This window comes from Dama dama, chromosome 27 (assembly GCF_033118175.1).
Source record: "Dama dama isolate Ldn47 chromosome 27, ASM3311817v1, whole genome shotgun sequence".
In the NCBI taxonomy this organism is placed as follows: domain Eukaryota; kingdom Metazoa; phylum Chordata; class Mammalia; order Artiodactyla; family Cervidae; genus Dama; species Dama dama.
In genome coordinates, this window is record NC_083707.1 from 30,741,092 (window position 1) to 30,765,312 (window position 24,221).

Consider the following 24,221-nt stretch of genomic DNA (forward strand, 5'->3'; position numbering starts at 1 on the left):
AAATCTATTCTGAGAGTCTTCTTTCCCCTCACAAACATTTTAAGATAACCTGAAGTCTGGTATGTGTCCCCTAATTAAATGTTAGGCTGCTACTTATTAACTGTAGAATAGCACGTTGCTTGGGACTTCCCTGGTAGCTCAGCTGGTAAAGAATCCGCCTGCAATGCAAGAGACCCTAGTTTGATTCCTGAGTTGGGAAGATCCCCTGGAGGAGGGAATGACAACTCCCTCTAGTATTCTTGCCTGGAGAATCCCCATGGACAGAGGAGCCTGGTGGGCTGCAATCCGTGGGGTCACAAAGAGTCAGACACGACTGAGTGAGTAAGCACAGCACAGCACGTTACTTAGATAAGATAAAGGACGAAACAGAAAATTGCCATTCTAGGGACATCAACTGTAGTCTCTCCTGAGTGTTATTAAAGTTCATGGAAATTCTCCGTTATATACTGCATGAAAGTGAACGTTTTAGTCGCTCAGTCATGTCTGACTCTTTGTGACCCCATGGACTGTAGCCTGCCAGGCTCTTCTGTCCATGGGATTTCCCAGGCAAGAATACTGGAGTGGGTTGCCATTTCCTTCTCTAGGGGATCTTCCCAACCCAGGAATTAAACCTGGGTCTCCTGCATTGCAGGCAGATTCTTTCCTACTGAGCCACCTGGGAAGTGATTATATACTGCCTATTTACACCATATTTGGGAAGAAATGTCATCAGCAAGCTACAGTGTGGATTTTTTAAAATTCTAGGTTACTTTGTGGAATGAGCGCTTAAGAAAAAAAGGAAGGATTGAAGCTCTGGGGAAAACCAAACCATGTGGTCTTCAGAAGCAAGGAGAGATGCAACCCTCTGAACTGGTCATGAACCCCAAACAGGTCTTCCTGTCAGTGCTGGTGTTTGGCGTAGCAGGATTACTCCTCTTCATGTACTTGCAAGTCTGCATTGAAGAACAACACCCAGGTAAAACCTCAACTTTTTTTCCCCTATTTTTAGTTACAGTGGTCATTTTCAGGTAAATGAGTTGTGGTATTTATAAATATATACAAAGTCACAAGATTTCCAGCAACACAAAATACTCCAGCTCCCTAAAGAAAGCATGGTTATACATTTCTGGTGAGCATTTACTTGGTCCCTTGGGACCATTCTTGGAATTTTTGTTATCTTGGGCCAGTGGTTTGATAGCCCTTTCAGCAAGGACTGCTTGTAGAGAATTCATCTACTCATTTATCCTACCTTTGATGTGTCTACTAAACATTGAGCACAAGCCTAATAAGAGCTGAGTATACAGCAAACTTTCTTATTTCCTTTAAAATTTTTACATTAATACTCCAGTTGATGTAGAAATTCTTTCATGCTTTTAATATAAAGCAAGGGTTGGCAAACCCTTTCAATAAAAATATAGAAAGTATTTTAGGTTTTGCAGGCCATATTGTCACTATCACAACTACAGTTGTCTCTATCTACGACCAGTAGATCACAAAAGCAGCCAAATATTGTTATGTAAACAAATGGATCAAGGTTTGTTCCCAAAAAACTTTATTTATAAAACCAGGTGGTAGGCCACATTTGGTCCACAAGCCATAGTTGATTGCTACTACTGTACTCATTTTGTATTAATACATTGATTATTCAGTTTGTAATTTGCTACACTTTGGAGGCACTCAATTACTGTTACAATGGATTATGTTTATAATGATGCAAGGAAATGTTTCAGAACACCATAAAAATGTATACACAAAGGTGTTGTGAAATTTGGCTGTCTTCTATTAGTAGAAATAGCCTATGGCCTATGACAGTTAAGAAAAATAAAGTAAAAGCAGAATAATTCCTTAATTGTTTCCAATTGTGGCTCATTTGAAAATCATTCTATATATAAAGCCCTTAAGAATCTGCTCTGAAAGATAACTCCATACTAAGTCATAAATAATGGTAATAGTAGAAGTGTTTCCATTTTAAAATTCCTTTCCTTGGTTTAACCTCATAGACACTTTGAAATTATTTATTTCTATGGTAACTCTTGTGAAAAGAGTTTGCATGCAATTATTTTCTAGAGAATATGTAACATATTGTCAAAATTATTTTTAATTCCCATTATAGACACTATAATATTTCTGTTTTCTGTATTACTGCAATATTTTATCATAATAACTTAAACAATATTGAATGAAACCATCTGTGATAAAATAAATAGGCTAATTCCTTTGGCAATATAATTCCTAGCAAAGATCTTATCACATGGTAAGCCTTCAGTAGGTGTTTGTTGAATGAGTGAATTTAAAACTCATTGCCGACTATAGACTGGGATGCAGCAATGGAGGAAAAAGCAGCGATTTCATTATTAGGAGGTGTGTTAATATCATGGTCTCATAATGAATTTCTCGAGAAAAGTGTCACAACAGAGCTCCAATTTGTAAAAGAAAATATATTCATATATACAGACTAATGGAGAAATGTTATGATTTAGTCTGTCAGTAAGAATCTACCTAACGTCTGAAAAAATGGTCTAGTTGCATAATAACATGACATATACAATGCAATTTACAAAATGTATCCAGGAACACCAGTAGCTACAATTTATTGAAAACTTAGCATGTGCTAGATGTTTTCCCTTATCCTATTGATATCTCGCTGGACATGATATTCTAAGTTTTTAGATGAGGAAGCTAAGGCTCAGGCAGATAAGGAAGTTATTCAAGGCCCCACATGTGTAGGCTGAGATGCAAAGGAAAAGCTAGGATTCAAACCCAGGTTGTGCCCTCAAAAACCCATGCCTCTACCCTGAACACTGCTTCTGTGAATGTGAAAAAGTGAATAATATTACCCCCTAGAGCACAGATGAAGGAGCTGAGACTTTAAACTGAAACTTTTAAGTGACATGCCCATAGATATAGAGCTAAGCATTTTCAAAGTATGATACATGCCCAGGTTCTCCTGTGCCTTTTAAGTCCTAAAAGAACCTCCTAATCAAAAAAAACAGAAAAGATAAACATATATACAATACATCAGTGATACTATGTTTTAAAATCACTGACTTGGTAAAACTAAGCTATATTTATAAGTTCATAGAGGGTACTCTCGTCTACAAGTTAGATTCTTTTTAAAAATTTTTTAAAATTTTTCTTGACTTCATAAATTTTTCAAGCTGGGAAATTAGTTTCCCCAGTGAAGATGAGCTGCTAAAACATTTCCCATTTATTCTCTTAAATTTTGCTTGTGATTTGCTAGAAGTACTTTCTCTTATTCTCAATATATCCCAAATGAATTACATAATATTTCACAATCTACTCATGACAGTGAGTATGAACATTATAACCAGGATTCCTTTAGATAACTATTTTACTGAAGGAATGTTTTATTATTCTTCAGTAAGACTTCATCTGGAGTTTTGCCTTACACTAGGCTAGTGCCCTAGGTTATAATTCTGTAGTTTTCTAGGTAGACAGGTCGCTGTTTATTTTATATGTGTCTCAGATAACATCTGGATCAGCACACATTTTTGGAAAAAAATTTTATTTATTTTTAATTGAAGGATAATTGCTTTACAATATTGTGTTAGTTTCTGCCATACATCAACATGAATCAGTCATAGGTAGACATATATCTCCTCCCTCCTGAAACCTCGCTCTCATCCCCCACCCCTTCCCACCCCCCTAAGTTCTTATAGAGCCCTGGTTTGAGAAGAAGATCACTCATTTTTTTAAGGGAGTCTCTTTAAGTCAGAAAATACCTGAATGTGTGCTTTGATGGTAAAAATAGAGAAGTCTGAGTTTTGGACACTTTAAGACTGTCACTCACAGCACTTTGGGAGATGTCTGCTCCTTTGTAAGTAGAGCAGATTTTAAAGCTCTGGATGGTTTGATCTCATGTACATTTCAGTTTTACCATAAGAGCTCTTAGGTTCTTTTCGTACACTTTTTCTTTTGAGGCTTTTAAAATCCGGTAAGATACGACTGTTTTCTTGCCTTCCTAGTTTTCCTGGGCTGCTTCTTATTAAAATAAAATGCTTGAAGATTATGAAAAAAATCTCAAACATGCTGTATGTACTAATAGAAGATTATGAATAGATAGATATTTTTTGGAGGCAAAGAGGAAAAATGTGTGACAGAGAAATCAAAATCTATCCAATTATACAACAAAGAATTTCATATAAACATCCATTTTTCAGTACCATTATCAATTAATTTATGCATTTCTCTGTGTTAATTTTCAGTATGTGGATGTATTATTATCAGTTTTATTTTGTAGATTTTCCCCCTATCTGTTAAAGAGTACAAGTTTTACATTCAGAGGAATCTTGAAAATCTCAGATCTCCTTGTTAGCTCTGTGACTCTGGGCAAATCACCTAGCCTTCCTAAGCCTCGATTTTCTCATCTGTAAAATGGGGGTAACAATCTTTTCCCTGTAGGGTTGCAGTGAGGATCAAAGGAGACAATCTCTGCAAAGCAGTTAGCATGGTGCCTGGCAAGCAGTGAGGCCAATGAATGTGAGCTTTATTACTGTTAATATCCTGGCAATGATGCAGAGCATCTGCAGACTTGTTTTTTTCTGAGTTATCCCAGTTAAGACTCAGCCATGATTCAGGAAAACAATCCCAAGCTTGTGACTGAAATGATTAAGATAAGAAAAAAGGCTCAGTTTCAGCTCTGGTTAAAATAGTTGGGAGAGTCTAACTGGCATAGAGCCATCATGCTTCACAATGTAGACACTGGAAGGAGAGTGATGAGTGGCAGACAGGAGAATTCTGGTCCAGGACGATCTCAGATCTGTACAGGCTGCCCAAGGTCAGGGCATTCATTCATTCAACAGCGTTTATTGAAGATGTAACAATGGGAGGTGCCAAGCCCTGTGATGAAAACAGGAGATATAATTGAGAAGCAGACATAACCCCTGTTCTCAAGGAGACTATAGTCTCTTGGATTGTAAGGGAGAAAATGGTCTTGAGTCCAGGCCAAGGCTTTGGTACAAAAGGACAGTTCATTTTGACAGGAGGGAGACCGGCCCTTCTTTATGAGGCAAAGTAATGAGTTAGGACCAGGAGAAAGAGCCCAATCAATTGTCAGTAATGGAACTGCTGAGCAGATAAAAGTCTTAGAAGGAGCAGTGGCAGGTTAGGAGCAGGGTCAGCAGAGGACCAGATCCGAAAGGATACATGCCAGGGAAAGATGCAATAGCCAGGAGGGCCATTTCAGGAGAAACCACAACAATGGCTTGTTTCCCCCCGCCCCCCGCCAATCCCTGTTGAAACTTGCAATCTGGTGCTCTTTCTCTAGGTAGACTCTTTTGCAATCTGGTGCTCTTTCTCTAGGTAGACTGTTACTGCTAAACACAACAAATAACAAAAGGTGTGGCGCCTCATTGTTTTGTGTGTGTAATAAGAGAGTGAAGACCCCATCTTCGCAGAATCAGAATTCCAGCTTTAGAAACAATTTAAAGATCAACGCCACCTGTTGTTCCTCACCACCTGTTTTTTAAATATAAAAATCTGATGATGACACTCCCGTGTTTAAAACTTTTCAGTGATAGCTCAGTCCCTTTAGCAAAAACTTCTCCCTGGAGCTTGCAAAGCTGTGGGTGGGGCCAACTCCTGCTCCACAGCCTTCCAGCTTTCTTTTCAAAATTGCTTGTTTTGGCAGGACCAATAATGTTTTAGCTCTTAATTGATAATGTTTTTAAATGTTTACCTTAAACAAAAACTTGCTTGACTTTTATACCTTTAATGACATTTTTTCTACTAGTTTCTTTCTGATTTACACTAAGTACTGATATCTGAATTTAGTTGAAAATTCAGCATTAACATGTAAGGTCAATTGTTTAGCTGTAAATTATCATACCTAGCATATAAAAGAATCACATAGCTATAATCTCACCTTTGCAAAACTCATTATCACCAATCCAGGCTCTGTCAGACTCCAATCTTGAACTTGATTGGTCTAAAGTGTATGTTCATTTTGGTTAACGATGTGACCTTTCTGTAAGTCAAGATTTTACTCAAATCTTCCATGCTATATATTGCTACTTTTAATCTTTTGTTTTTCGTAAGTACAGTTAACATCAGTAGGCCCAGGTTATATTTTAACACTCCTTTTTTGGTATGAAAGCAATAGTTAGTAGCTATAAGCTTCTGATTTTAGGCAAAGTAAAGCCACCTTATTCTTTTTTCTCAGACAGATAATTGATGCAGGACCTTATAGGCAAACTGGTCTCTATGCTTTGGTCTTTCTAACAAGATTCTGTATTGCTTTTTTTCAAACTAAATATATTTTGTGGCATATAAAGTTTTACTTTTAGACTAGATTGGCATAATTCTTTTCTCTTGCACCTCTCTGATGAGAAAGTATATTCTTTTCCTTCAGAATCAGGCTGTTCTTCCTGATTTTGATGTTGCTGTATTGAAATTCTATTTTCTCTCAGGGAATCTTTTTATACCTGACCTGAAGCAAAGCCACTTATAACTTGGAAGGACATTATGCTTACTGTCAATCATATCCTCAGGAAAGTAAAATCTCATTTCTTTTAAAAGTCACTTGTTTGAGTTACTTCCTCTGATTTTGATGAGAGCTGCAGCCATTTTTTTAATCAAATGAATATCTGCTGCCACGGCGTCCCTCTGGACACCTCCATATCCCATCTTCCTTTTATGTGATTTTTCCCATCTCAGGGCCTTTGGGTTAGCTCTTCTCTCTTCCTAAAACATATTTTCCTTCACTGTTTCCGTTACTGGCTTTTCCTTATCCTTCACAGTATAGCTTAAATATCACCTTCTCTCAACATCCTATATAAAGTTGGTATACTCTGATGGTGTATCTCCCAGTACCTGTTTATTACTTCTTAAAACTTATTGCATGATGCTTATTCTATCTGTAAGCATTCCTTTTATATATTTACATATGTTCTACCTCTGTTCCTAATGGCAGGGAACTTGTATGTTGGTCACTGATGTTCATTCACCTGCCCGTCACCCACTTTCAGATTCTGATGTCAATTTTCACTTTTTTATATACCCCCAGCACCCTCCAAATTCCATGTTTATTCTTATTCTCCCAACTATCATTACTAGATTTTATAAAAATCTACTTTGATTGGATCAACTCTGTAGCAAACCTTGGCCACTGAGTATTATTCAAATTTTGCAGATTTTAAGCAATTCTGACAATTACTTCTTAATTTCTAGTAGTGTGGCTTCTGAGATATGGGGCAAATGCAGGGGGCAGCTCGCAGGAAGACAGGAGACTCAGAAGGTGGGGTAGAGAGTTAAGACAAAATCCACAGGGAGAAGCAAGTTACAGGTGGCTGGGTGGTTGGTGGTTTAGTTACTAAGTTGTGTCTGACTCTTGTGACCCCCTGGACTGTGGCCTGCCAGGTTCCTCTGTCCACATAATATCATCTTTAAGATTCTATTACTTTATATCTTCTTTTCAGCTTTTGCAAATCAAAATTAGGACTTCTTAAAACACTACAGATGTTTAATGGTACTCCTAGTACAATAGATATAAAAATTTTATTTGAGCACACAGATTTCCATTAAGAATTCTGAATGGAAAGATACAAATATAGAACCTGCAGGTACAGGGCTGCTTGTTTTATTGGTAAATACCAATAGGATGGTTAGCAGTTCATTGAGAATCAATTCAAATAACTACCAGTTATTAGTGTGGACTTTGATTATGAGTGCAAAGACCTCACTCACTAAATAATTCATGGTGATAGGCAAGTTAGCTCCTGTTAGGGTTATTGGTTCAGTATGTAATACCACCTAGTTCAGACTGTCTAGTTTTCCTCATAGAAATAAATTTCAAAAACCAAAGCATCATCTGGTCCCAGCTTCCTCCTTTTACAGAGGAGCAACCGAGAGGCTTACATTTGCACAGTCAGGAAGCAACAAACCGGGCACTAAAACATGATGCCCGATAACTTCCTATTTTTTGCCCAATACTCTTCCTCTTCCCCTTGAGGTAGAAGAGGATTCAGGACACTTTGCACGTTTGGTTTGTTTCCTAAAGCGGCTTGAACACAGCAGTCCTCAAACGCAATCTAGAAGTCCAGCAACCAGATGCATCACCAGTAACATATAGATATGTTCTGTTTATATATATAGTTTATACATATATAGTCTATATAGAGAGAAAGATATAGTTTTCTATTCTCCAGTTGAAAAATCTGCACAGAGAAGAACTGACTGTTGTAAAAGCCACAGACTTCAAAGGAAAGTTCAATAGTACAGAACCAAGGTCTCTGGGAACATACCTTTCAAGAATAAATCAAGCATCCAAGAGGTTTGGTAGGAAATTTCATGATACCCAGATCATCACAGATTAAAGAGGAATAAAATGTGAAAAGAAAACATGGAGTGTTTTAAATAAAAGAAGAACCTTACTTTTCACTAAGTGTTCTGTTTCCCTGAGTCACAGATTGCCAAAACTTATACTGAGGTGTTTTTTTTTTTTTTAATAGGAAAAAAGTTTATTATGTGTGTGGGAGTACTCAATAGTAAGTAATTAGCAGAATAGCCAGAGGTATAGGTTTATCTATCTAGAGAAGGAAATGGCAACCCACTCCAATATTCTTGCCTGGGAAATCCCATGGACAGAGGAGCCTGGCAAGCTACAGTCCATGGAGTCGCAAGAGTTGTACATGACTTAGCAACTACACCACCACCCACACCGGAGGTTTATGTATCAGTTTAACCCAAACTAGGGTGAGGAGTGGGGTGAGGGTGGGAGTGGTGGGGTCTTCAGTGCTAAAGAATAGAGGATTCTGTTGGGCAGTCTCCTTGGAAAGAGGCTCAAAGTTACCCCAGAATGGGGGTTAAAGACAGCTGTACTTTGGGAAGGCTTTACTGTCATCACGAAAGAAAATTTCAGGTAAGACTTCTTTCCTCTGACTACTTCAACGGCTTTTCCAAACTTTCTCATTACACTGGGGTTCACAAAGTTATGCTTTGCATTTGTAATATTCACTAATGCTCCACTAATTTGTAGGAGGGTCCCGTTTCATGCTGCTTGTTAAGTGCTAAGTCACTTCAGTCATGTCCAACCAGGCTCCTCTGTTCATGGAATTCTTCAGGCAAGAATACTGGAGTGGGTTCCCATGCCCTCCTCCAGGGGATCTTCTGGATCCAGAGACCAAACCTGTATCTCTTATGTCTCTTGCATTGGCAGGAAGATTCTTTACCATTAGTGCCAGCTGGAAAGCTGAAACCCTCTAAGCAGCTTCTGTCCTTTTATATTGAGTTTTATATATACATATAGGATTGAAAGTGAATGGTTCTGTGCTAATGCAGCAGACAGAATTCATCACTAGTGCCCCCTCCCTATTCTCAAGCTTTTATCTCCATTTCTCATGGCTTGACTCAGCCTGAGTTGTGAACATTTGCTTCCATGCCTGTCTCCCCAACTGGCAGCCTCACTGAGGGTCAGGACCCGTTGTGCCTGGAACACAAGAGATCCCAGAAAAGAGCTCAATGGGAAGAAATGGGGGCAAGATTTCAGAGGCAAGAGAGCTGACAGTTTCTGCAGGACTCACAGTATATCAACCCATCTTTGGTGTGGCCACAACCTTCTCGCTGTGTTTGTGAGCTTGGTTGCTCTAGATATTGTCATGAGAGGGGAGTTTGGGGGACAACGGGCACATGTATATGTATGGCTAAGTGAGTCTCTTTACTGTCTGCCTGAAACTGTCACCACATTGTTAATCGGCTATACTCCAATATAAAATTAAACATTTTTTTAAAAAGAGAAGAAGACTGTGCAGGCAGCGTTGCCACCAGTGACATTGACAGCCAGCATCCTGGGAAGTTTCTTGTTTGTTAGGACCATCTTAGCGATAGAACAAAATACACCCTGCCCAGTTGCCTTTTTCTTCTTTGAAGATGATATTTAACTGTTCTGTAGGTGGCAGCTGGGTACATATTTAGTAATGATTCTTGATGGGAGAGAATTTTCCTCATTAATTTTTTAAAAATTTAGACGGCCAGAAATTGACATCAAAAATGGTTCTGATCTAGTCAGAGTAGGAACACTAACAGAGGCAAAATATCCAGCTTTCCGTGCTATGGCCGAGTACTTGTGGAAATGCCTTAACATACTCTTAATAAAAACATCACAGTGATAAATGTAGAATTCCAGAATGCTTATTATGTGCTGTGTGGGAAAAGTGACAATTAATAGTTGTTTGCAAATGAAAAACAATAGACATGAATATTTATCTATTTCATGGTCCTGGGAACAGCTTTCAGATTACTTTTATAACCAATTTATTATGAATTATGAGCTCATATAAACTAGGCTCAAACAATCTTGCATTTCTTGTACTATAAAATATTACTTTAAGATACAAATGATTTTTATCATAAGATAGTCTCCATGGTTTCGTTGATTACATGACCCATCAGAAAATAATTAGCTAAGAAACGTATATTCAGTCATATTAAGAAACTTTAACTTTTCAGCTTTCGAAATTCAGTTTTAGAATTCTTTTCAGATGCATAAAAAGTGAAAGTGTTAGTCGCTCAATTGTGTCCAACTGTTTGCAACCCCATGGGGTATGGCCCACCAGGCTCCACTGTCCATGGGGTTCTCCAAGCCAGAATACTGGAGTGGGTAGCCATTCCCTTCTCCAGGGAATCTTCCAGATCCAGGGATTGAACCCAGGTCTCCTGCATTTTGGGCAGATTCTCTACCATCTGAGCCATCAGGGAAACCCTCAGATGAATAAGGCCAAAGAATATCTAGTAGAAGATAGGAGTGGCAGCTTTAACACACTCAATAAACCAATGTAGGTTTTACTAGGCCTTCTTTTAAGTTTGCTCAGGAGAGAGATGAATCCATAAAGCAGTCAGGCTGCTTATGATCATGCCACCAGAAATACACTGTAAACAATGGAATTGCCACCGAATTTTGGACCCAGAATTTTATGATTGACATTAAGGGTCAGTGGCTGCATTTTAGATCCATCCCCAGAAGCGATTCTATAATCAACAGAAATCAGAAGTCCATTCACTGAACCACTGGCAAAAAATTAAGTAGAGATTCCCAGTTTGCTTTGGCTCCAAGGTATTTCCGATAACCCCGACCTAGGGAAAATGACATAACTGCAACCTGAAATCCCATATCCAAAAACTGAGATGCTCATTTTTTGGTAGAAATGTGGAGAGTTATGAGCAATCTAGAATAGATGGGAAAAATGGTGATGCACTTTAATGAATAACTAGTAGTATTGAAAAAGTTTAATAGGTTTTCTGTTTCTCATTCTTCTGAAATATTTTTACATTAACTTGATTGAGTTTGTAATGACAGATGTCCATGTGAAAAAAAAAAATCTGACCATATTCAAATTCTACTAAGGCAATACCTGGTGAAATTTATATAGTCTTGTTTATTTCACAGCAATAGGTAGGCAGCTTTTCCCCTCTCTGTAGCTCCTACATTTAAATTCTATGCTCTCTGTTTACAATTGGCAAGAGTCAGGTTATCCTTGATTTTTGCCAAGATGCCAAGTTAACTTGGCTGATGTTGGATTCCAGAAGGCAAAGAGCCTTCTTCCCCGAAGCAATTTCTGATTAAGAAGAAAATGAGATCTCAAGTGTATTTTTAGCATCTGGAACTCTTAAATATTCATTTATTCAGTTTTGACTTTGAGGACCCTTTGGGTTGTTACATTTTGGGGGTGTACAGTGAGTAGCACTACTATGTAATTCATTATATCAGCTTCAAACAATTGTGTTGCCATTCCTTCCAGGAACCTCCCTTGTGAGTTCTATTCCTGGGTTGGGAAGATCACTGGAGAAGGGAAAGGCTACCCACTCCAGTATTCTGGCCTAGAGAATTCCACGGACTGTATAGTTAGTCCATGGGGTCGCAAAGAGTCAGACACAACTGAGCGACTTTCGCTTTCAAGGCTCATAGGACTTCATAAGGGCATCTATCTGTCTGCCTTTGTATTCCCTGAATATTCATGAGAGTCATGGACAGCCAAGGACTTCAGGGAGGAGGAAGGATTCTTGGTGGGGGTGGAGGGGGGGGATGGCTGTGAAAGCAGGACACTAGAGTATATCAACTGGCCTGGCCCAGCCTGAAACAGCAGACTCAAGGTTTCCTGCGGTGGTGGAGATGTTGTTGTTGAGTTGCTGAGTCATGTCTGACCCTTTGTAACTCCGTGGACTACAGCATGCCAGGCTCCTCTGTCCTCCACTGTCTCCTGGAGTTTGCTCAGATTTATGTCCATTGAGTCAGTGATGCCCTCTAACCATCTCATCCCAGTAACATATTGGACACCTTCTGATCTGAGGGGTTCATCTTCCGGTGTCATATCTTTTTTGCCTTTTCATACTGTTCCTGGGGTTCTCTCAGCAAGAATACTGGAATGGTTTGCCATTGTCTCCTCTACTGGACCATGATTTGCTGGAACTCTTCACTGTGACCTGTCTGTCTTGGGTGGTCCTGCATGGTTTGACTTGTAGCTTCATTGAGTTATGCAAGCCCCTTCACCATGACAAGGCTGTGATCCATGAAGGGATGGAGGTGGTGATCTGCAAAGAGTGGCCTTGTTGCCAGATTCTGGGACCTTGTCATACCCCAACAGACTGCATGCTTGATGTCAGTGCATAAAAATGGCCTCTTCTCTTGCCACAATATTTATGTCTGCTTTGGGGCAAGTTGCTCCCTAGCAGTTCTGTGAACTAATAGGGTGTCCTGGAGAAATGTAAATCTTCCCTTGTTTTTGACATTTCTCCCGATTACCTCGTTGCCCTCCCCAGACCTCTCATCTTGTTTTGTTTCTGATTCCGTAGAACTGCACTGAACCTAGAACATGATGCTCTATGGCGTGAAGGACTGACTGTCTTTTACAAATTAAATTTTCATTTAAACAAACACATACTAATACTTTCAAAAGATTCATTAAGATGCCACTGGATACTACAGCCTTTTACCCAGGTGACTATGCCTGAGGGAAAAGGAAATAATTAGTCTTTGGGGGAATTACTGCACATAGGCCCTGAATTGGAGGGCTTCCCAGGTGGCTCCGTGGTAAACAACCCGCGTGCCAGTGCAGGAGACTCAGGTTCGATCCCTGGGTGGGCAGATTCCCCTGGAGGAGGAAATGGCAACCCACTGCAGTATTCTTGCCTGGAGAATCCCATGGACAGAGGAGCCTGGTGGGCTACAGTCAATGGGGCACAAAGAGATGGACACGACTGAGCACACACATACAAGGACCAGGGCCCTGAATTGACACTAATTTCTGAGACCCAAACATCATTGTCATCAGACCAGGGACTTTGGGGAGTAGTGATAATTGGGGTTTTTAGCTCAGATCCATCTCACTGTATGTGGGTCATTCCCAAACCCATCCTGTGGTCCTTTCTGCAATTCCAGGATGCAGAAGTAGGATGGACATACTCAGCGTCTTGCAGAATTATATTAGAGGTTCTGAGAAATATGTCTAATGGAAGAACACTCTCTGATCTGGGTGTTTTTTTTCCTAATAGCTGTATATCTTAGAGAGGGGAATAACCACTGATTAGCACTGAGGGAACTCCCCCTGAGTAGCTATGTGGCCTTGACCAGGGTCCTCAGCCCACCCAAATGTGCCTCCTGACCTAAAACACAGGGAGTTATACTAGTCACTGTTCCAGTTTCCTTTCAGCTCTAAAACACTGATGTTTTCATTCGCTTAGAACTCGCTTCTTCCAGCACTTTCTTCTTTGAGTAGTCACATTAGAGATGTACGGGGTTCATATCTTCTGTCCTATGACCAAATAAAGATAGCGTGGCACTCCTGCACACTTTTAGTGACAGATGGTGCAATAAATGCTGATGTTTTCCTGCACTCTTTTGCTTCCACGTGTGTCAAATTCGCCTCTTTCCTCTTCTCTCTTAGAGTCCCAACCTCCTTATTTTGGAGTTCTAGCTAGCTTGACATGAAAAATGTGCAGTAGTAAGTGTAATGGATAATTGCATCAAGGAGAGGGGAGAATGATCTAAATTTCAAATTCAGAATAATTACCTAAGTCTTAACTGTAACTAGCCTAACCTAATTAATTTCTTCTCCAACTTATTTTATTGTTCTGCAAATACAAAGGTGATTTTTCATTAACTTTTAATGCTGTTTGGAACTCCATTCCATTTTGTATTCGATGTGGCTTTGAATAGAGTTCTACACAGAATAGAATGCAATATTGCCAAGCTTTGCTGTAAGACACAGACTTTCACTGAAGCTGTAGGAATAGCATTTTTATTAAGGTCGTTTTGTTTAAGGGAAGGGACAAACTCACTCTACCTGGGATCATATCTTGGCAATAATAAAATTTCTGAGCAGTGCACGATAGGAAATAGTTTTAAACTTTGAAATTTATCTGAGTTAATTTTAAGTATGTTTGTGTGTATGCTCAGTCACTCGGTTGTGTCTGACTCTTTTGCAACCACATGCACTGTAGCCCACCAGGCTTCTCTGCCCATGGAATTTTCCAGGCAAGAATACTGGGGTGGATTCCCTTTTCCAGGGGATCTTCCTCACCCAGGGATTGAACCTGTCTCTTAGGTCTCCTGCATTGGCAGGCAGATTCTTTACCACTAGCGCCACCTGGGAAGCCTTTGATGTTTGCTCTTCAGTAACTGTAAAATAGAGAGCTGAAGCAATGACAGTCCTGCCTTCATCTCCCATCTAGACTCCTACTCTTGCTTCTTTGCATAGTTAGCTGGAGGTAATCTTAGCTTTTCTTCTCAAACAGAACCTCACAGCTCTGTGGAAGAAGCCACACTGACTACAAATATGTCAGAAAAACACCAAAAGGTATTGTGCAGAATGCTGGGTTTCAAGTGACAGAAATCCACCTCCATGTAGGTTAAACCAGTGGATGAATAGATATATACATTGCACAGGAGACTTTCTAGTCTCTGCTCAGGCTTGGTAAGTCATGTGGTGTCAGAACTAGTAAGATCCAGAGTTCCCTCCATCTCTGGCTTCCTCTCTTGGCTTCGTTTTCCAACGCACAGTGGCTTCCTCAGCAGGTGCCTGAGTTTGATGGCAGAGATACCCATGGGAGATCCCAGACTTTTATTATCTTTAGTGATAGCAGTTTCAAAGAAGAGACTGCTTCCTCCCCTGGTGTCCATGTCAGTTACTGAAAATAGACTGATCCATCCTGTGAGGTCTTCTGCTACAGTTCCTGTGTCCGTGGACATTAATATTTGGACCAGCCAACCTAACCTTCCCCTGGCTCCCAGAAAGTATGGTCTGATAATTGACAGCTTTGTGCCCATCAAGGAGGTGGGGGTTTTGGAGCTCATACTGCAGAAGAAGGCATGAAGGCAGATTTTTAAACTGTAGCTGATATTCATGCTACCACCTTCAACTCTGTAGTGATGGAATTGTCCAGCTCTTAATGGCGCTCACAAAGTGATGTCCAGAGATGACCCAATGGAAGTCCTCCTTTCTATGGGACAATCCTGAGTTGTGTAAGCCCCTAAACTGGCATTCCCATCAGTGATTGTCTTTCTTATCCAGGTATGTTACCCAAAGTCAGGATTCTCTACCACTTTTTATACTCACAGTAACTTAATGAGCTGGATACCAGTATGATTCTCAGTTTACAGTTGAGGAAACTGAGGCACAGAGAGGTAACTTGCCCGTGGGCACACAGCTGGTAATATGATGGGGTTTCTCAAGCTTTTGTCAAATTATAATCACCAGGGCTTCTTTTGTTAAAATGTGGATTACCTGAGTCTCACCCTGGGGCATCCCAATTCAGTAGTTCCGGAGTTTGGTGGGGGACTGCTGCTGCTGCTAAGTCACTTCAGTCGTGTCCGACTCTGTGCAACCCCATAGACGGCAGCCCATTAGGTTCCCCCATCCCTGGAATTCTCCAGGCAAGAACACTGGAGTGGGTTGCCGTTTCCTTCTCTGTTACAGTTTCTAACGGCCAAAGTGATTCTGATGAGTGACAGGCTCAAGAGCCACTGATCCTGAGAGCAGGCAGGAAGCAGAATGGCTAGGGGTTGGAGGATTTTAGTTATGAGGTAAGCAGTAGTAATGAACATGAAGAAAAAAAAATAATATATTTAAAATCTTTGTGGCAACCTGGTCATGGAAATGGTCCTCTTAGATCAAGAAGAGAGTATTTGGGAAGAGACTAGTAGTGACTCTGATCTCTCCTTCAGCCACTGCTTTCTCTGAAATGATTAGTCGCTCAGCCATGTCCAACTCTTTGTGACTCCATGGACTGGAACCCACCAGGCTCCTCTGTCCATGGGGATTCTCCAGGCAAGAATACTAGAGTGGGTTGCCATGCCCTCCTCCAGGGGATCTTCCCAACCTAGGGATCGAACTAGTGTCTCCTGCATTGCAGGCAGATTCTTTACCCACTGAGCCATTGCGGAAGCCCCTACCCCATTCCAAAATCTACCCTTACATATTCATTTGTCTAGTTATGTTGGGTCTTAGTTGCAGCCTGTGGGATCTTCATTGCATCTTGTGGGATCTTTCCTTGCGGTGCACAGACTCTCTAGTTGGGGCTCTCAAGCACAATGGTTGCAGTACAAGGGCTTAGTTGCTCTGCAGCATGAGGGATCTTAGTTCCCCGACCAGTGATCAAACCCGAGTACCCTACATTGCAAGGCAGATTCATAATTACTGGACAACCAAGGAATTCCCTCAAAATCTACTCTTAATATAGATATCTGTTTCCTCTGTATCTGTTTAAGCTATAGTGGAAAGGCATGTTTTATTTTTGGCTAACAAACCTTCTTATTAGGATGAAATGTAAAGCTTAAAACCTGGCAGTGATTCTAAGGCTTGTTTCTTCTGTTTGGAGTAGTCCTGCCCATCTTTCCCGCTTACTACCACTTACACTTCAGTTCTCAGGTTTAATATCAACACCTCCATGAGGCCTTCCCTGATCTACCCATCTTTACTAGGTTCCCTGGATACACTCTCAGCACTTTGTAATTTTCCTTTGAGCGATTGCCATAACTGGAAATTGTTCATTTACTCATGTGACTGTTTGATAGTCTGGTACTGCTATCTCCCACTAAACTATAAATGAGTGACCACATCTGTTTATTTACCTCTGTATTCTCAGCATGCAGTACTGTGCCTGATCATATATTAAATATTTGATAATTCTGTTGAATGAGTGTAAAGGGGGTCTTCTTTAAGCAACCAGTGATGCCTGGAATAAGTCCTAAGGAGACTTCTCCCTGGATGGGATTTCTAAAAGGAGAAACAAGTGAAGAAAGGCGAAGAGAACCTAAGAAAAGGCATAGAGAGCAAATAGAAGAAAACTGATAAGGAAGCAATTATCACCTGCAATCTAAGTATAGACTTAAGTAAACAGAGCCTTAAAATGTGAAAATAGCTGGGGACCCACAGGAAAGGGGCAAGTAATCTGGCCATTAGCCAGAGAAACAAGAGCTAAGTACAGGGGAGAAGATAGAATGCTCTTGGGAAGTATTTTGTTGTTGTTTCTTTTTTCACAAAATGTTCCAACTGGAAAATACTTAAAAAAAATTTTTTTTTTAATGTGGACCATTTTTAAAGTCTTTATTGATTTGCTACAACATTGCTTCTGTTGTTTAAGTTTGGGTTTTTGGCCATGAGGCATGTGGGATCTTAGGTCTTAGCTCCTCCACCAGGAATTAAACCTGCACCGCCTGCTCTGGAAGGCGAAGTCCTAACCTCTGGACCACCAGGCAAGTCCCGAAAGAGACTTCACTCCAGCAGTCATCAAACTAGGACCCCCATATTCCGGATGCTCAGATTACTGGGAGCTCTTAAACTAAGTTCAAAATAAAAAAAAAAAAACTTTTAAGTAAACTTTTATTGAAGTATAACGAACGTCCAAAAAAGTGCACAGATAGTAGCATACCATTTGATGAATTTTTACAAAGTGCACACACACTTAACTAGCACCCAGCACAAAACAAAACAAAAAGCATCAAGCAGCGTTCCAAAAGTTTCCCATTCCTGCTTCAGTGACTAACCCTCAAAGGTAACCGGATTCTTACAACCATAAAATATTTTCTGATCGTTCACTGAATGGCATATCTTTCTCTGTAATGTGGCTGAATGACTTAATGAAAAGCAAGTCTTTTTTGCATGTGCTCCCAGTCTTATCAACTCCACGAGGTGATGGGTGCACATTGTTAGTTAAAACAAGAAGGTAGATGTAGTTGGTTGGGTGGGTCAATCACTTAGAAATTATGGATCCAAGAGGAGATGAAATAGAGTTTGTGATTTTATCCAAAGGCAACTCTCAGCAGCCCCATTCCCAGAGTCTATGATCTTTTCAAGAACTCATGACAGTGTCTGAGTGCTGATAAACATAGATTTTGGTTCCAAAATGAAAAGATAAAATGAAATTGCTAAACCAAAATCATGGCACATTCATGTAAATACATATAAAACCTAACTCTTGGTCCACTTCATTAATTATCCAACAGAAATCATTAACATATTCATTACAATTGAAAACTATGAAATGAAAACTATAGAAACCTGGAGATTTTGATGTGGGTGGGGTGGATCGTGGGGGACGGAAGGTTCAGAGGAATAGTGGCCATTCTGACAAGACTGAGGGTTCCTTGGGAAGAAATGAGGTGCATCTTCCATGGCTCAGTGAAAGGAGTCCAGCAGGGGAGATGGCCCAGGGCAGTGGTGAACAGGCACTGCAGCGCATATCTGAGCAGGACTCTGGGGACTTTGTGAGTTGCTTTCTCCACAGCCAACTGCAGATCTACAGGTATTGTGGTTATTTTGTTTCCTTTTAATTAAATCTCTTCCTAGGGTATTTTGTTGAGTACTTTTACTTGGGAAGAGTTTCTAAGTCTGGCTTTGAAGTCAGACAGCTCAGGTTCAGATCCCCTCTCTGTGTGCAGATCTCAAACTCCCTGATGTTGAGTCTCAACCTCTGTTTTCTCATCCACCAAATGGATTATTAATACTTGCTTCCAAGGCTGGTGTAAACACATTAAATAATGTAGGAGCACCTAGCAGAAGATCTGACATAGGGTAGGTAAAATTTTTCCTATCCTAAATATCCAAGTAATTTGAAAGCAGCATGCATTTTTCACATATTATTTGAGTATGTCCCTTATCCTTTGGTCATTTAAAATAAAGAGTCTTCAAAATCGGATGTGAACTCTTCAGTGGAAAGTGAAACTTGGTATCCAGACTTGAAAGGGAAAAAGGGTATCTCTATTTACAGATGACACCATCTTAAGTATAGAAATCCACAGAAAAAAATTAAGTGAGTTTGGCAAGGTTCTAGGATTCAATCAATATACAAAAATAATTTGTATTTCCATACAAGCAGTGAACAATCTGAAGTGGAATTAAGAATCCCACTTACAGTAGCATTAAAGAGAAGAGAATATGTAATTAGAGATAAATATAACAGAAGAAATGCAAACTTTATACTTTGTTGTTGTTGTTTAGTCAGTCGTGTCCAACTCTTTTGCGACCTAGTGGACTGTAGCTCGCCAGGCTCCATGGGATTTCCCAGCAACAATACTTGAGTAGGTTGCCATTTTCTTCTCCAGGGGATCTTCCCGACCCAGGAGTTGAACCCACATCTCCTGTATTGGCAGGCAGATTCTTTACCACTGAGCCACCTGGGAACAAACCAGTTCTTAAAGAACAGTGACTTCAGGAACTCAATCCTCTTCCATGAGAGATATTAGAAAGGTCATAGCAGTAGACTCCTAAATCCACTCTACCCCAGATGAGTGGTAGAAATCATACTTGCACTTGGATCAGAATCACTGAAGCTCTGTTAAGGCACAGATTGCTGAATTCCTATCCTGTATGCCTTCGGTGGGGCTTGAGAACTGGCATTTCTAACAAATCCCTAGCTTGTGACCACAATTTAAGAACCACTAGTCTAGGGTCCAGAGTAGGCAATGGCAACCCACTCCGGTGTTCTTGCCTGGAGAATCCCAGGGATGGGGGAGCCTGGTGGGCTGCCGTCTATGGGGTCACACAGAGTCGGACTCGACTGAAGTGACTTAGCAGCAGCAGCAGTCTAAGGTCACCCTTATGCTGGTTGTTGATGGGTGATGGAATGGGCATATGATTTAAATTTAGCCCCCAAAACATGAAAGAATGTCTACTGGAAGACGTGACATAGGGAATGAACAGTGCCTCCCCCCACCTCCCCAGATCTTTTTCCCCAGAGACATTCTGTTTCTGGATGTGCAGCCTGGAAACAGCGGAGGCCATCCTGTGACCATCTGTGACCATGAGGAACACGCGCCTCAATCAGGATGCCAAGACTGTGATGGCCAGAGCAGGGAACTGGAAGAAATTTGAGTCCGTGATGACATATGGCCCAGATGGTACCTGGCCTGGGGCCTGAGCTTCCAGTTATGTGAGAAAATAAATATCTTCATGTTTTGGCCAGTTCGAGTTGGAGGTTTCTGTTAGTTATAGCCCAAAGTAGCCTAATTAATACAGAAATGTCAGAGAGCCTAAAACCTGTGAAGGGAACAGAAGGATTTTAGGTAGGAAAAACACATCAGGTGCAAATGTGAGGACATGTCAGACACACGCATGGTGTGAAGCAAGAAGAAACAGTAGAGCCCAGGCTAAGTGGGAGAAAGTTACACAGTAAAGGACAAGAGCAAATTAGCAAAACAAAACTTTTTTCAGGTGGCAGAAAGGAAACAATCCAAACCAAAAACTAGGCCGTAAAACTCTGCATTGAACATTTACACTTTTGCAATCAGGATTTATTTTAATGTCTCTAAACCCTGAGGCAGGAGCTCTGTCTTCCTCTGCATGCTTCCCAGATGACCCTGGTAATAAACTACTCAATTTGGCTTCCACCTAAGTAAAGAAAATTCAACCACCCCATGTCTCTCCTGAGTTGGGAGCTTCCCCTCCTGCTAATGGGTAAGACATGGAGCACTAACTTCTCTCACAGGTGCCAAGGGCTCAGAGGCTACAGTCCTGAGTCTTCCCTGATTAAGAAGAGAAACATCAAGTTGTCAAACTCACCTAGGCAACCAGGGCACAGCCTTGAGGTTAAAAACAAAAGTTGTCAGAGTTGATGTTTGAATTCTCGAGGAACCGCTGTCAGACAAATGAAGTGGCGATGATGAACTGATTCAGATAGAAAGTGATGGAAGTGAGGCACCTGGCGTCAGCACCAATTAAAGTCCAGTGCTGGAGAAGCCGCCGGCACATGCAGCCACGTGCTCCACTGGAATCAGCAAGCCATCAGTGCTACCCTGGGACCAAACAATTAAATAAGATGCAGATCTCAGCCAGATTAGTCAAAGGCTTTGCATCATCTTCCACGGTGGCCGCATGTCCATGCTTATCTTGGTCCAAAGTAGATCTATCACTCAGTATTTTGCTGTCTAAATTCAAGGTGAAAATGAGCAACTTCTCAGCAAAATTTAAAATAATCCAGCTCCTTCACACTGTGAACAAATGACACTTGCCAGGGTAAATAGAGACATCAAATTTCAGGAACCAGGGGGCTCTGTCCCATGGGCTTGTAAGAGAAAAGAAAATTGTAAAAAGATAGTTGTGCCTTGATTAAGGACTTACTTAATGAGATTGAGCTCCCAGGTGGCCGGAGGCCATCCCGGGTGTGGGCACAAATTCTTGACACTGTGATATTATCTGCTTTCACATGCTCTGTTTATTTGCTACATAAATCTTGCTGTGTAGTGGGATTTGCTAGAAACACTATTGGCATCTTATTAAAAATACAACTCAAGACTTCTGACATCCTTTATAATTATCCCATAACCATCTTGAAAATTGTCATATATTTTGGCATATCTATGAATGCAAAGGGGCTTCCCAGGTGGTCCAGTGGTAAAGAATCCACCTGCTAATTCAGGAGACACGGGTTCAATCCCTGAATCAGGAAGATCCCCTGGAGGAGGAAATGGCAACCCACTCCAGTATTCTTGCCTGGGAAATCCAATGGACAGAGGAGCCAGGTGGGCTACAGTCCACAGGATCATAAAAAGTCAGAAACAACTCAGCAACTGAGCATGCATGCATGAATGCTAAATATCAATGTTTTATGTAGTAAGGACATAAAGTAAAGATGTTTTAGTTTAAAATTTTCTGGGAGAAATAAAGTTTATGTTCCCTTGGACCTGATAAAGACCAGAATTGTAAAAAAATCACATATATCCCAATAAGAAATTCATTAATAAGTATATTATCTTTATGTTACATTATATTTATGATTAATAGTGACTTTTTCTGTTTGGTTGGATAAGAGATAATAATAGGGCATAATTTTTTCTACACTTCCCATGACTCCTTCCTCTCTTTTGAGTTTTTCCCAAATTATTCAGGTAATTCTTGATTTAAAAAAAAATAGTATTATTTTGAAAAAGAGAATTATTCTCTGGAGCAGCAGCAGACACTTGATTAAGAAGCACACTGTAAATCTGAAATGTTCAACCTTTTTATCCCAGCTCCAGCTTGTTCCTGAAACCTGCCTGTCTGCTATAGAATTACAGCGTCTGTTATATAGCTCCCTTCTTGTATAGTTTTAGTGAGCATTTAACTGACAAAATTGACTCATAAACAATGAGACCTTAGAAAATTCTCAACATGAATCTTTTGTGCTGTTGATAAATAAAAACCAGGGGACAAGATGGTACCCATGCTGCATTGCTCTAAGTGAACTGAAACTGAGAAACCCATAGCCACCAGAGGGTCTCTGAGCAGATCTGTTCTTTCTTTTCTTTCTTTTTTTTTTTTTTGATGTGAACCATTTTTAAAGTCTTAATTGAATTTGTTACAACATTGCTTCTGTTTTATATTTCATTTGTTTGGGCGAGAGGCATGTGGGATCTTAAATCCCTGACCAGGCATCAAACCCATACCCCCTGCATTGGAAGGCGAAGTCTTAACCACTGGGCCACTAGGGAAGTCCCAGATCTGTGTTTTTGTGTTTTTTTTTTTCCCTTAGACTAATTATGATACTGTTGCCAAGATTATCTTCCTGGAATAAGTCCCTCTCATACCACTGCCCAAAACTCCAATAACTGCCCATTGCCTATGAACTAGAAATCAAAATTCCATAGGGAAGTTTTAATACAATTCAATGTGTAGCCGCTATCTACCTTTCAAGACCACTCTACTATTCTTCTCATCATCATACCCTTAATTCCCCAAAGGACCTTCTGCCTTTTCTTCCCAGAGGCTTTTCTCACCCATGGAAATCTTTGTCTTTTAATGTCATCTCTAAGCCATACTGTGAATATTCATTGGAAGGACTGATGCTGAAGCTAAAGCTCCAGTACTTTGGCCACCTGATGCCACGAGCTGACTCACTGGAAAAGATCCTGATGCTAGGAGAGATTGAGGGGAGGAGGAGAAGGGTTCAAGAAAGGATGAGATGGTTGATGGCATCACTGACTCATTGGATATGAGTTTGGGCAAACTCCAGGAGATAGTGAAGGACAGAAAGTCTGGCGTGCTGCAGTCCATGGGGTCACAAAGGATCCGCCATGACTTAGCAACTGAACAACAACAAAGTCATACCAGTCACTAGTTATTTAGCTTTGTTTTCAAATATATACCCACCCACTCATGTACATATATAACCTACTGTGATATTTGTATGACCAAAATCCCAGGATTATTTTTTCCTTTTGAATTATGAGAAAGATCTAGATAATAAAAAGGTTATTTAATCGAAAATAAAGTATTGAATAGGTATGCAAATTGGTCAACTGCTTTAAATAGTTGATAAATTGTCAATCATGGAATTTATGAAAATTAAAAAAGAGGGAATTTTCTGGTGGTCCTGTGGCTAAGGCTCCATACTTCCACTGCAAGTGACACAGCTTTAATCCCTTGTTGAGGAACTAAGATCCCACAGGCTGAGGCAGCATGGCCAAATTTAAAAAAAAAAAAGATTAAAAAGAAAATTTCTTAATATATTCTTTCAAATTTTGACATAGAACTTGCATAGCAAGAGGATGTGTTATGTAAATAAGCAATGCTTTATTTTAAGCTTTCATCCTACATTTTTTTTTACCATTAACCAGAAACCAAGCTGTGATTATTAAATATCTCATTCAGCATAGTTAAAAATATTTGATCATATATGCAAAATTTAGGAGCTAAGTTTTATTATGCAAGTTATCAGCATGTTTTCCTAAGGTCATATGCAAAGTCTCAGGGAATAAGAAAGCTGTTGTAAGACAGCAATTACAAATAGGAACAAATTGGTTAAGCTGGTCGGTGAAT

The 24,221-nt window shown here is 40.2% G+C and overlaps 1 protein-coding gene across 3 annotated transcripts in view; it reads left to right on the plus strand.

The window, feature by feature from the left end:
- The window catches only part of CHST9 (carbohydrate sulfotransferase 9), a 286,898-nt gene that overhangs the window by 48,988 nt on the left and 213,689 nt on the right, over positions 1-24,221 (plus strand). For 2 of the 3 annotated variants that reach the window (XM_061130830.1, XM_061130831.1), the window contains exon 2: positions 745-955. In XM_061130830.1, coding sequence (XP_060986813.1) covers positions 835-955 — 121 coding nt within the window. In that variant the 5' untranslated portion in view covers positions 745-834. Of the gene's footprint in view, positions 1-744; positions 956-24,221 lie in introns of those variants that run through there. The other variant, XM_061130832.1, reaches the window with a different exon arrangement.